We start from the raw sequence: 12138 nt of genomic DNA on the forward strand, positions 1-12138 counted from the left end.
CTAACGCTAGCTTAAAATGCTATACAAGTGGATAGTAGTAGCTATGGCAATACAGCTATGCGCTAACAAGTGACTAGTAGTTGAAGGACTTCGCTTAAACTTAATATACTGTTGCAAATTCGCTTGAGTATAAACTATCCACTTTAACTAATGTCAGTAATGTTATTCAGCTAGTTGTCATTTCAAAGAAATTACACTTCTCCGTTTAAAATGTTACCTTAGCTAAGAGGCTAGCTAGCATGCTAACAACCGGACAGTAACTGGCAGCAGCATGGTCTAATATTAAGTTATTTTATTACAAATCCGAACACTAAAAAATTACACTATTAGGCTTGAAATGATCCCAAACACTTACAAATTATGACACAATTCTCCAAAAAACCCTCAACAAATCCAGAAAGACACAATGACCAATTTATCGGTAAAATTCCACAAGTCTCCATTGACATTAGTGCAGCAAGGGCTTACTCTGGTCTGCATAAAGGGAGCAGACTCCCCCTTGCAATAATCGAACACGGAAATTGTCGAACGTTTGCGCCTCTCGCTCCGCTTGAACCCTCTCTGGTTGCACTAGTAGAACGTTGCACTAATAAAACGCTGCGCTAATAGAACGTTGCGCTGATAGAACGTTGCCTAGGAGCTTCTACAACAGTGTGAGGGTCTTTATCCTTCTTTTATCTCCATGGTTACAGTGTCTCAGACCAGAGCATGTGCTGTCAGTCCTGGGGGATGATGGGAAGGGTGACATGAGTCTGGAGGACTACCAGCGGATATCTACGGTGCTTTTGTGCTACATCATCAACATGCGCCACCTGTGTCTGGACCCGCCCTCCCCGCCTCAGCCCCTCCCCCACTGCCTCCGAGCTCTCGCTAGGCTCCACCCACAGGAGGATCACCGCTTTCTCTCATCCAATGAGACTGAGAGCATCCTACTGACTCTCAACCAGGACTACCAATCAGCTGCTCTACCAAAACAGAGCCACGCCCCCTCACACACACAGGTGAGATACAGCAGACACATCTCTCTGACACACACACACACACACACAGGTGAGATACAGGCAATACACACATCTCACACACACACACACACACACACACACACACAGGTGAGATACAGGCAATACACACATCTCATACACACACACACACACACAGGTGGGATACAGGCAATTCACACATCTCTCAGACACACACACACACACACACACACACACACATAGGTGAGATGCAGGTAATACACACATCTCTCAGACACACACACACACACACACACACAAACAGGTAAGATTCAGGCAACACACACATCTCTCAGACACACACACACACGCACACACACACACGCACACACACACGTGAGATACAGGCAATACATACATCTCTCAGACACACACACACACACACACAGGTGAGATACAGGCAATGCACACATCTCACATATACAAACACACACACAGGTTTTGATATGTGTATTGACTGCAGCATGCTCGTTGTGTGTGTATGCGTATGCTCCTGTGTGTATGTGTATATGTATGCTTGGATGTGTGATTGCATGCATGTGTGTGTTTGCGTGCATGTGTGTGTAAGCTTGTGTCTATGTGTGTATGTTTGCGTGCATGTGTGTGTATGCATATGCTCATATCTGTGTGTGTATGCATATGCTTGTGTGTGTGTGTGTGTGAGTGTGTGCATATGCTTGGGTGTGTGTATGTGTATGTTCTATGTGTGTGTGTATGCATATGCTTGTGTGTGTGTGTGTGTGTGTGTGTGTGTATGTTCTATGTGTGTGTGGGCATGTATGTGTGTGTAGTGTGCGGACGCGGAGTCCTTAATGGAAGAGGCAGGAATCACTGATAGACGAGGTGCGGACTTCTTCTCCCTGCCACGATTGGCTGCAGCGCTGGTCAGTCATCTGCTGAGAGGTCACTGCCTGAGTCGCCGGAACCTTCCCCCCCCCTCCTTCTTTACCGATGCAGTATTCCGCTCTCTCAATCGCTCCAACAACCTGCAGGTTACAGGTAAATACACACACTCACACACACACACACACACACACACAACAACACCTGCAGGTTACAGGTAAACACACACACTCACAAACACACACACACACAGTGTCATGCATATGCATTCATTAGAGGATCCAGGGGAATGTGGGAGTTTAACGTAAAGAGATGGGAGGGGAAGCGTAAAGAGCGCCTAATTATGTATTCCGCGGTATGTACAGACTACTCATGAAAGCGCACGTCTATTCTGCGCCTAAATACTTCCGCCTTGTAAGTGTGTGGGCCCTGGTTGAATTGACGTGGAATGACCCAAAAGCAGGTGTTAATCCAAATTGCAGTTCAATGTGTCAATAAGAGAACCTTTCAAAGACAACAGAATAGCTATTTAGAGCACCAGTTTTGGTCATTCACTTAAACTTTCCTACTTGTTAGATTTGACCAATCTTCCATAGCCTATGTGCACAAGTAGTTTGATTAGAACTACTGATCTTCATTATCTCCCTGCTTGTTGATATCTTATCATGTATGGTATTATTTCATGATCGCTAAATGTTTGCTCTTTTTTATGTTGTCATCAGTTAACTTCATTCAACTGTGCTTGTATGTAGGCTCTGTCATTCAGTTGTGGACGTTCGTAAATTGCGTTTATGGCCAGAGAAAGGCAGAGAAAGGCGCAGTTTACACTAAGGGTTGAAAGTTAGATAAATACAACGGAAACTTGGGTCTGACAGCGTTCTCAATCTGCGGTTTGTCCATGGCGCTGATAATGCTACGTTTGCAAATGTACGTACATCTGGCCCTCAGTGTGTTAAGTCTGTTTAGGTTTGTACATCCTACTTGTGTGTACTGTGGGTTGGCACATCCTACGTGTGTGTGTGTACTGTGGGTTTGTACATCCTACGTGTGTGTGTACTGGGGGTTTTGCTACGTGTGTGTACTGTGGGTTTGCACATCCTACGTGTGTGTGTACTGGGGGTTTTGCTACGTGTGTGTACTGTGGGTTTGCACATCCTACGTGTGTGTGTACTGGGGGTTTTGCTACGTGTGTGTACTGTGGGTTTTGCTACGTGTGTGTACTGCGGGTTTTGCTACGTGTGTGTACTGCAGGTTTGTACATCCTACGTGTGTGTGTACTGTGGGTTGGCACGTCCTACGTGTGTGTACTGTGGGTTTTGCTCTGTGTTGCAGATGTGGAGCTGCTGTTGCACAAGCTGGGCATTGGAGGTAGAACCCCAACAAAGGGGTGTGGCCAAGAACAACAGAGAGCTGTTGGGGACTGGACACAGGTAAACACAGGTAGCATGTTTAGTGGACACAGGTAGCATAATCAGTAGACACAGGTAGCATGTTCAGTGGAAACAGGTAGCATGTTTAGTGGACACAGGTAGCAGTAGACACAGGTAGTAGTGAATGCAGGTAGCATGTTTAGTGGACACAGGTAGCAGTAGACACAGGTAGCATGTTTAGTGGACACAGGTAGCAGTAGACACAGGTAGCAGTGGACACAGGTAGCATGTTTAGTGGACACAGGTAGCATGTTCAGTAGACACAGGTAGCATGTTCAGTAAACACAGGTAGCATGTTTAGTGGACACAGGTAGCATGTTCAGTGGACACAGGTAGCATGTTTAGTGGACACAGGTGAACACAGATAGCATGTTTAGTGGACACAGGTAGCATGTTTAGTGGACACAGGTAGCATAATCAGAGGACACAGGTAGCAAACTCAGGGGACACAGGTGAACACAGGTAGCATAATCAGGGGTGTGAAGTAGTTTGTTGAGCGGTGAAGGCAGTCACCAGGAAAGATGGTTCCAGTATGAAGAAAGCTATTTATTTTTAAGCTCCCGGCAGGTGAACAGACAAGACAGACTGGTACATTTAACATTCAATGAAGTTCGCCGTTAACAAAATCCTTAATATCAGCAATAAGGTCGTAATTACACTGAGTCAACAAACCTCTCACAACAGAGGTCCAGAATAGACTTAATTCCCCATTACCTGGACACAGGTAATAAAGTGAGTTACTCCTCCCCTCAGGAGTAAACCAGCATTCATAAATCAATTAAGTGAAGGAAATACATTTCAGTAACAAAACCATGTATAATACATACAAACTTCCATGTGGAACACGCTAATATGCCCACATTTAAATATCACAGCTCATTACAGCTAAAACAATGATACAATACAACACGGGAGCAAAACACCCCTCCTGGATGTGGTACAGTCCACTTGTTGGCGCTCCTGCGCGAATAAGGAAGCCACAGTCAATGCGCTCTGCTTTGGCAGACATCGGTAATGCTGCAGGTAAGCTCCGCGATTAGTATGAAGTTCTCCAGTGTGCATGAATGGATGAGTGTGTGGAAAGCCAGGCTCACGGCATGGCGCGCATCATGCCAATACACATGCAATCTCCCGCACTCACTGACAATGTCAATTAAGAGTTGCATCGCTTCATAAAGTAGTTGCCACACTAGTATATCAAAAGTCCCAACCGCGTTTGAGTAGAACCAAAACAGTCCACTATTTTAATGTAGCGCTCACAATGTTCATAAGCACTCAATAGCGCTCATAATGTTCATAAGTACCCAATAGTGCTCATAGCGCTATTTATAGTGACGGGGTGCATATCGCTCCGTCACATTACCCCCTCCTCAGGGATTTTCATCCTCGAAAACCCGAGAAAGGTAGTCCGCTGTGATGTTCTCTGGTCCCGCTCTGTACCGGACTTCAAAGTTGAAGGGCTGTAGCGAGATGTACCCCCGGGTCACCCTGGAGTTGGTGTCCTTCATCCGATGTAGCCATTTCAGAGCGCGGTGATCTGTCTCCAGGATGAAGTCCTTGCCCACCAGGTAGTATTTCAGCGACTCCAGGGCCCACTTGATCGCCAGGCATTCTTTCTCCACCGTTGAATACTGGAGTTCCGTGGGAAGAGTTTTTGGCTGAGGTACACCACCGGCTTTTGCTGTCCTGGCTCCCCCTGCAGCAACACCGCACCAAGGCCTACTCCTTAGGCATCATTCTGCACGGTGGCTGAAGTCAGGATTCTGCAAAATAGGTTCACTGCAAAGACAACTCCTCAAATCATTAAAAGCCTTGTCACAATCTTCAGACCATGGAACTTGGTTAGCACTGGACTTAAGGGTCAATTCAATTAATGGGGCAGCTCTATTGGCAAAGTTGGGTATAAACCTCCTGTACCAGCCTACTACACCCAGGAAAGAACGCACCTGCTTCTTTGTAGTTGGTCTTGGGGTGTCTAGAATGGCACTCACTTTACTCAGCTGGGGCTTAATGGTCCCTCCACCAATAATATACCCCAAGTATTGTACCTCGCATTGAGCCATGGCACACTTTTTTGGATTCACCGTCAGTCCGGCTGTCTTGATCCTCTGCAGAACACTTCCCGGACATGGGTCAGATGATCTTTCCACGTCCGACTGAAGACCACCACATTGTCAAGGTACGCTGATGCGTATTCCCGGGCCCCCTTCAGTACCCTATCCATAAAGCGCTGGAATGTAGCTGGCGCCCCCTGTAGGCCAGAGGGCATCATAGTGTACTGAAAGAACCCGAATGGAGTTCTAAAAGCAGTCAATTCCTTCGTGCTGTCTGTCAGGGGCACCTGCCAATATCCCTTACTCAGATCCAGGGTAGTAAGGTATTTGGCGTCCCCTAGCTGATCTATTAGTTCATCAACCCTGGGCATAGGGTAAGAATCAAAAGCCGATATTGCGTTAAGCTGCCTAAAATCCATGCAAAATCTCAAATTGGCATCTTTTTTAGGAACCAGCACAACTGGACATGACCATTCACTGTGGGAGGGCTCAATGATCCCCATCTCCAACATGGTCTCCACTTCTTGTCTGATTTTGGGAAGAAGCTGAGCAGGGATGCGATATCCTGGCAGTCTCACCGGTCCAGGTGCCTTGAGCCTGATATGGTGCTGAACCAGCTCTGTCTTTCCAGGAATCTCTGAGACAAGCCCCTCTGGTATACCCGCCTCCAGCTCCTGTTGATGCCCTGGGGAAAGATGAGACAGATCTAGGCTCACCTCCTGTTCTTGTTCCACTGGGAAGAACTGCTCGTCCTGGTCCTCCTGTCCTTGTTCCACTGGGAAGAACTGCTTGTCCTGGTCCTCCACTTTTCTGACCAAGAGATGATGCTGTACTGTTGCCTCCGCGGTCGCCACTCCTTCAGCATGTTAATGTGGAAGATCTGTTTTTCTTTTCTTCTCCCTGGCATGCTGATCTCATAAGTGACAGAGCCTACCTTGCGGATGACTGTAAAAGGTCCCTGCCACTTTGCCAAGAGGCTGGTCTCAGTGGTCGGCAGCAACAGTAGAACTTGTTGGCCTGGCTTGAATGAGCGGTCCCTCACAGCTTTGTCGTACCAGCTCTTTTGAGTTGCCTGGGCTGCCCTCAGGTTCTCCTGGACCTGCTCTGCAAGATATTCCATTTTGTTGTGCATTTTCAGGACGTACAACAGAATGTTCATACCTTGCTGTGGCTGCTGGCCTTCCTATGCCTCCTTCAAGATGTCCAATGGCCCCCTCAGCTGCCTTCCATATAACAGCTCAAATGGGGAGAAGTCTGTAGAAGCTTGTGGTACCTCTCGGTAGGCAAACAGCAGGTATGGTAGCCATTCATCCCAGTCAGCTCCTGACTCTGCAACAAACTTGCGCAACATATTCTTCAGTGTCTGATTAAACCTTTCCACTAAGCCATCAGTCTGCGGGTGGTATGGTGTAGTTTTGATTCCCTTAATGCCTAAGTACTGATAGACCTGTTTCAGCAACTTGGATGTGAAGTTGGTGCCCTGGTCAGGCAGTACCTCCTATGGAATCCCCACCCTTGTGACCAGTTGAAGTAATGCATTGGCTACTTGCCTTGCTTTGATTTGTCGCAGGGGAAATGCTTCCGGATATCTCGTGGCGTAATCCACGATCACCAGGATGTAGCGGTTGCCTCTTCTGCTCCCCTCCAGGGGACCCACTATGTCCATCCCAATTCTACTAAATGGTACCTCAATGTTAGGCAGTGATGTAGTACTCGAGTCCGGTCTCGGACTCGAGACCGGTCTCGAGACCGATTTCTGCTTTCTCGGACTCGACTCGGACTTGTTCCCTCAAAGACTCGGTCTTGACTCGGACTCGGACCACAGTGGGAGGAGAAGGACTCGTAATTTCAGGCCGAGTCCTCGAGACCAACACATTTTTTATATTCATATAAAAAACCCACACAACGCATAACAACAACAATAATAATAAAATGCCATGTTGACGGGCATTATTTGAAAATGACATCCCATGGTGCAATGCAAAGATACTGCAGTCAGAGCTGCAGTGAGTGTCAGTGACTTCACTTCAGTTCAGTTGCTGTGGTGTGATAATAGCGGCAAGATGAGCAATGAGTCTGCCATCATTAAATTTGCATACCAAAACCACAAAACCTTCACGGGAAAAGATTTTTTTTAAAAAGCACACTGCGCGGTGCCAATTCTGCAACACCTCAATAACGGAAACCTTAGGCACAACTTCAAACTTCCATCGCCATATCAGAAGAAGTCATCCTAACAGGTGAGTGCATTAACGTTAACGTATTTGTTGAGCTATGCTATGCTCGTTAACATATTGTGCTTTCACCTAACCATGCATGAGTATAAAGTGTGTTTGACATAAAGCTGTTAGTTTTAGTTTTACATTATAATGACATAGAATAGATGGTATTTTGATGGTTTGATGGTTGTTGGTAAAATAACCCCCCCCAAAAAAGCCACGAGCCCACCACTGGTGTCTTTTTCTGACGCCCAGAGCTATCCATAGCTACAGTATCTACTGTACTAGCCTACTTGACCAAGTAGCCTAGTCCAACTTGAGAGCAGAGATGTGAACTGTAAGTTGTCTCATTAACACAGTTAAGGGAAAGGCTTAAGCAGGACAATACCATAAACTAATTTCTCTTAGATGGTGTCAGGGACATTCTATTTTATCAGTGAAAAGTGTTGAATGTTTAATTTCAAGTGGCCATTTAGCTACTCAATTAGTTCGTTTGTGAATGCTAACCGTTAGCATCTATATGGATTTCTCCATAGGCGTTAGCTTTAAGCTAACCAATCGGTTTCTATTCAATGTTAACGTGTCTCGTAAATGCACTCAGGAAACGAATACCAAGATATATTTTGTTTATCTGCTATACAGTTTTACAGTGAGTCTTAAGTAAAGCTTTGAAGAGAATTTCAGAGAATTTCGGAGAATTTCTTGGGAAACGTTATCTATGTGCCGAGCTTGTAGCCACACACACAAGAGCAAGGGCAAAATACATTAGCTAGTTGTTCGTCTGAGCTACACACTTTAGTTGTCTTGATTAGGGCACTCAGTGTCGCGTGGAGTTGAATATTACTTGAATTATATATTATTAGGCTACATAGGGAGGTTATTTTAGTGCTTGTGTGTAAGACAACAAGAGAGACTGCTTCCTCTAATGTCCACATACATTTTGTTGATTATTAAAATTAGTCAAGATCTACAACATCTGCATCTTGTTTAATTGTTAATCTACATTAATATTGTTACATACAGTAAAGCCTTTGTTACAACATTCAGCAGTATGTAGACATAGGCTGATAATTTCGAGTAGGTAGCCTAATATAATTTCCACCATTAAGATCGCTCTGCAGTGAAAGGAGTTGTGGGCTGGCTAGGTCGCTACAGGTGGTTACAAATTTAAATATTAAAAATTTTGAATATTAATAATAGGCTGTCCTTGGTCATTTTCTTTCACATCAGGAATGTGGAAATCACCTTGCATGTGTTAGGCTAGGCCTAGGCTATTTTGGATTAGAAATGAAGGTGACCTAGTTCCAACAGACAGTAAGAGAGCTTATGCCTTTAAAACGTATAAATTATACGTATATAGTTTTGCAATTAATAGTTTATAATAGAGAACATTATGAATTTTAAAACATGCTGATATATAATAGATATATAATAATTTGTGGATGTTGCCTCTCTCTTACAGGTTCCTGGAGTACAAGGCAGCACAAGACCAAACTGACGTTGCACAACCATCAATATCTGCATGCTTCTCCAATGTTTCGGTCTACAGTTCTAAATCCCCTCGGCAGCAAGCAATTAATGCATCCATCATTAAGGACTTGGTAATTGGCTGTGCACTGCCTCTGGCTTTGGTGGAGAATTGTTACTTTAGAAAATTTCTGAAAGTCATGGACTCAAAATACACCCCCATCTCGAGAAGCACTATCTCCGAGAAAAGAATCCCAGTACTGGTGAACCAAGTGAAGCAGACTATTGTTGAAAGATTGCAGAGTCAACCATCTGTCTCTGTAACCGTTGATATCTGGTCTGACCGCAGACTGCGGTCCTTTCTTGGCGTCACTGCGCATGCAGTACACTGCTCTAATGGATCCTGTGTGCTTGAACCGTACCTGCTTGAATGCCGACGGTTTACAGGACGGCACAGCGGTAAGAGGATTTCTGCTGCTTTTGAGGAAATACTTGAAGAATATGGCATCGCGCAAAAAGTTTGTTATATTATAACAGACAATGCAGCCAACATGAAATGCGCTTTCAAAGTGCAAATGCCCCTGCAGCAAGCCTCTGACACAGAAAGCGAGGATGACCTTGATGATGAGGAGTTATGGGAGGACACTGATGAGGACACAGAACTTGGGCTATCAGGGGAGAGGCTTTCTTGTTTTGCCCATTCTCTTCAATTAGTTGTCTCAGATGGAATGAAAGAGGTCAAATCAATTAGTCTTGCCATTGCTAAAGCATCTCGCTTTTCTACCCTCTTGCACACCAGCTCGGCTTTCAAAGACACATTTGAAAGCACATGTGGAACAACAAAAACTGTACCTGCAGCGAACAACACCAGATGGAATAGTACATTTAAACAGCTACAAGCACTGACTTCTCTGGATCACAAAACATTGACCGAAATGTGCCTTAACGACTTTTCAGAAGTTGTTTTCACGCCACGTGAGTGGAACCAACTCAGAGACTTAACCTCAATTCTTACTCCTTTTGCTGAGGCTACTAACTTAACAGAGGGGGAAAAAGTCGTAACTATCAGCATCATTGTGCCGACTGTTCTTGACCTGAACACCCATTTAATAAAATGTGAAACAACTCATATCCTGTGTACACCCATCGCAAGGGCACTACACGGATCACTGAAAAAACGCTTCCAGGGGATTTTTGAACAGTTTGACATGGCTGGGAAAACTGGGAAGGAGGAGCCATTCAACAACAAAATCTACACCCTTTCCACAATGCTGGACCCACAGTTTGGCCTAAATTGGGTGGATCTCGATGTGACGTGCAAGCAGGGTGCAGCATACCAGAGGCGATACAGAGAGGACCTGAAAAAATCACTGAAAGGTTAGTACATAAACTGATGTATGAAAACTTACTGTAAATTCGTATCATATTTGCTTACCAGAACATATTAAACTGGGTGTATTACATTTTACCACAGAGTGCAAGGGTAATAACCTACAACAGTGTTGTTATTCCAAGATTACATTTAACATGTTTAACATTACACAGCGTGATCATAATCTCTAGTTTACATAACATTTGATATGACGTGCTCATGCCCTCATGTCTCACAGAAACACTGGTTGCAGAGGTTGAGAAATGTGCTGAGAGATACGGAGGAGAACAAGATGACTTGGACGGCACATTGGAAGAGGATGAAGACTCCCCACCAAAGAAATGTGGTCGCATGCTGTCGAGGTACAAATCTCTCAAAAAGCGCAGCACAGGGCAGCAAACATGTGTTGCTACGCAGGTTGCAAAATACTTTGAGACTGTTGAAGACACAGACATTGAGAATGCTCTTTACTTTTGGGCCAAACACCAAGAGCGTTTTCCCCAAATCCACATGCTGGCCATGAAACTGTTGGCTGTGCCGGCGTCTTCAGCACCCGTTGAACGTGTTTTTAGTCGAGGTGGTTTTATTATGAGACCACATCGGTCCCGCCTCAGGCACAGCTTGCTCTCATCTCTGATTTTTCTAAAGTGCAACTACGAAATTCTTGACGGGGAAGAGTAAAATGAAGAGTGTGTGTCTGTGTGAGTCCAGGGGATGTGGGGTGCTAAATGGTTTGGTTGCAAAAGGGTGTTGGGTGGGAGTGGGGATTTGAGGAAATGGTTTAGTGGCCAGTAATGGGGAGGGGGACCAAGACCTGTCTTCAGTGCCTGTTGCACTTGTTTTTAGAGTGTTCATTATGAGACCACATCGGTCCCATCTCAGGCGCAGTTTGTTCTTGCCTGCCGTGTGTTTAAAAGATATACAGTGGGAAGAATAAGTATTTGAACCCATGCTACAGCTGACTAAAAAGAGGAATATATTTTATATTCCTCTTTTTAGTCAACTTTAGCATGGGTTCAAATACTTATTCTCCCCACTGTACATGTTCATGTTTTGGGGACTGGGGGTGGGTTTAATAACATAGAATATTTGTTAACAGCAGTGTGACATAGTGTGATGTGTGTGTGTGTGTGTGTGTATTTGGGTGTGTGTGTTTGTGGAAGGGGAGGGGGGTGTAATGTTTATGTGTGTTATGGGGGAATAAAGTTTTAAAAGATACTGAATTCTAGTGTATTGTCAAAATGTTTAAAATTGGAAAATATTGGAAAATGTTATAAAGTAGCTAAGCCTACTAATTTATACCACTAGAAAATTTTAATTTGCTCTGCATGTCTTAACTATGATAAAAAAAAGTCAGGGAGGGCTTAACATGTTGATGACAGAGCAGCACTGTTGAAGCAATTTAGAAAAATAGGCAGAAGATGATGCATGTGATAAGGATTTTTTTAATGATAGTGAAAACATAGACCATATTAAGACATTAAGACTGCTCCTCTAAACAATTCCCAATCTAGCTTAGTCTGTAGGCCTAACTGTTGATTATTAACTGGGGTGATATTAAATAATTTATGGTCTTGGTCTCGACTCGGTCTCGACTCCTAAAGGACTCGGTCTCGACTCGGACTTGCTTCCTCAAAGACTCGGTCTTGACTCGGACTCGACTGTATTTCAAAACCAACGGACTCGGTCTCGACTCGGTCTCGACCCTTCAAAGACTCGGTCTTGACTCGGACT

The 12138-nt window shown here is 44.6% G+C and overlaps 2 protein-coding genes across 4 annotated transcripts in view; both read left to right on the top strand.

Moving 5' to 3' along the window:
* LOC121688630 (zinc transporter ZIP12-like) overlaps positions 1-12138 on the top strand; it is a 57824-nt gene that overhangs the window by 8652 nt on the left and 37034 nt on the right. For 2 of the 3 annotated variants that reach the window (XM_042068340.1, XM_042068341.1), the window contains exons 3-5: positions 693-1001; positions 1811-2018; positions 3195-3292. In XM_042068340.1, the coding sequence (XP_041924274.1) occupies positions 693-1001; positions 1811-2018; positions 3195-3292 (615 nt within the window). The remainder of the gene's footprint in view (positions 1-692; positions 1002-1810; positions 2019-3194; positions 3293-12138) is intronic. The other variant, XM_042068342.1, reaches the window with a different exon arrangement.
* Positions 9040-11348, top strand: LOC121688631. Its single transcript, XM_042068344.1, has 2 exons — positions 9040-10409; positions 10643-11348. Exons 1-2 carry the CDS (start codon positions 9233-9235, stop codon positions 11083-11085), a joined length of 1620 nt encoding a protein of 539 aa, XP_041924278.1. The 5' UTR covers positions 9040-9232; the 3' UTR covers positions 11086-11348.

The sequence above is a fragment of the Alosa sapidissima genome, chromosome 17 (assembly GCF_018492685.1).
Source record: "Alosa sapidissima isolate fAloSap1 chromosome 17, fAloSap1.pri, whole genome shotgun sequence".
Lineage (NCBI taxonomy): Eukaryota > Metazoa > Chordata > Actinopteri > Clupeiformes > Clupeidae > Alosa > Alosa sapidissima.

Coding starts and splice junctions, on each gene's coding strand:
- LOC121688631 (XM_042068344.1), top strand. CDS start 9,233: ATGGACTCAAAATACACCCCCATCTCGAGAAGCACTATCTCCGAGAAA. Junction 10,410..10,642: donor CCTGAAAAAATCACTGAAAG/GTTAGTACATAA, acceptor CATGTCTCACAG/AAACACTGGTTGCAGAGGTT.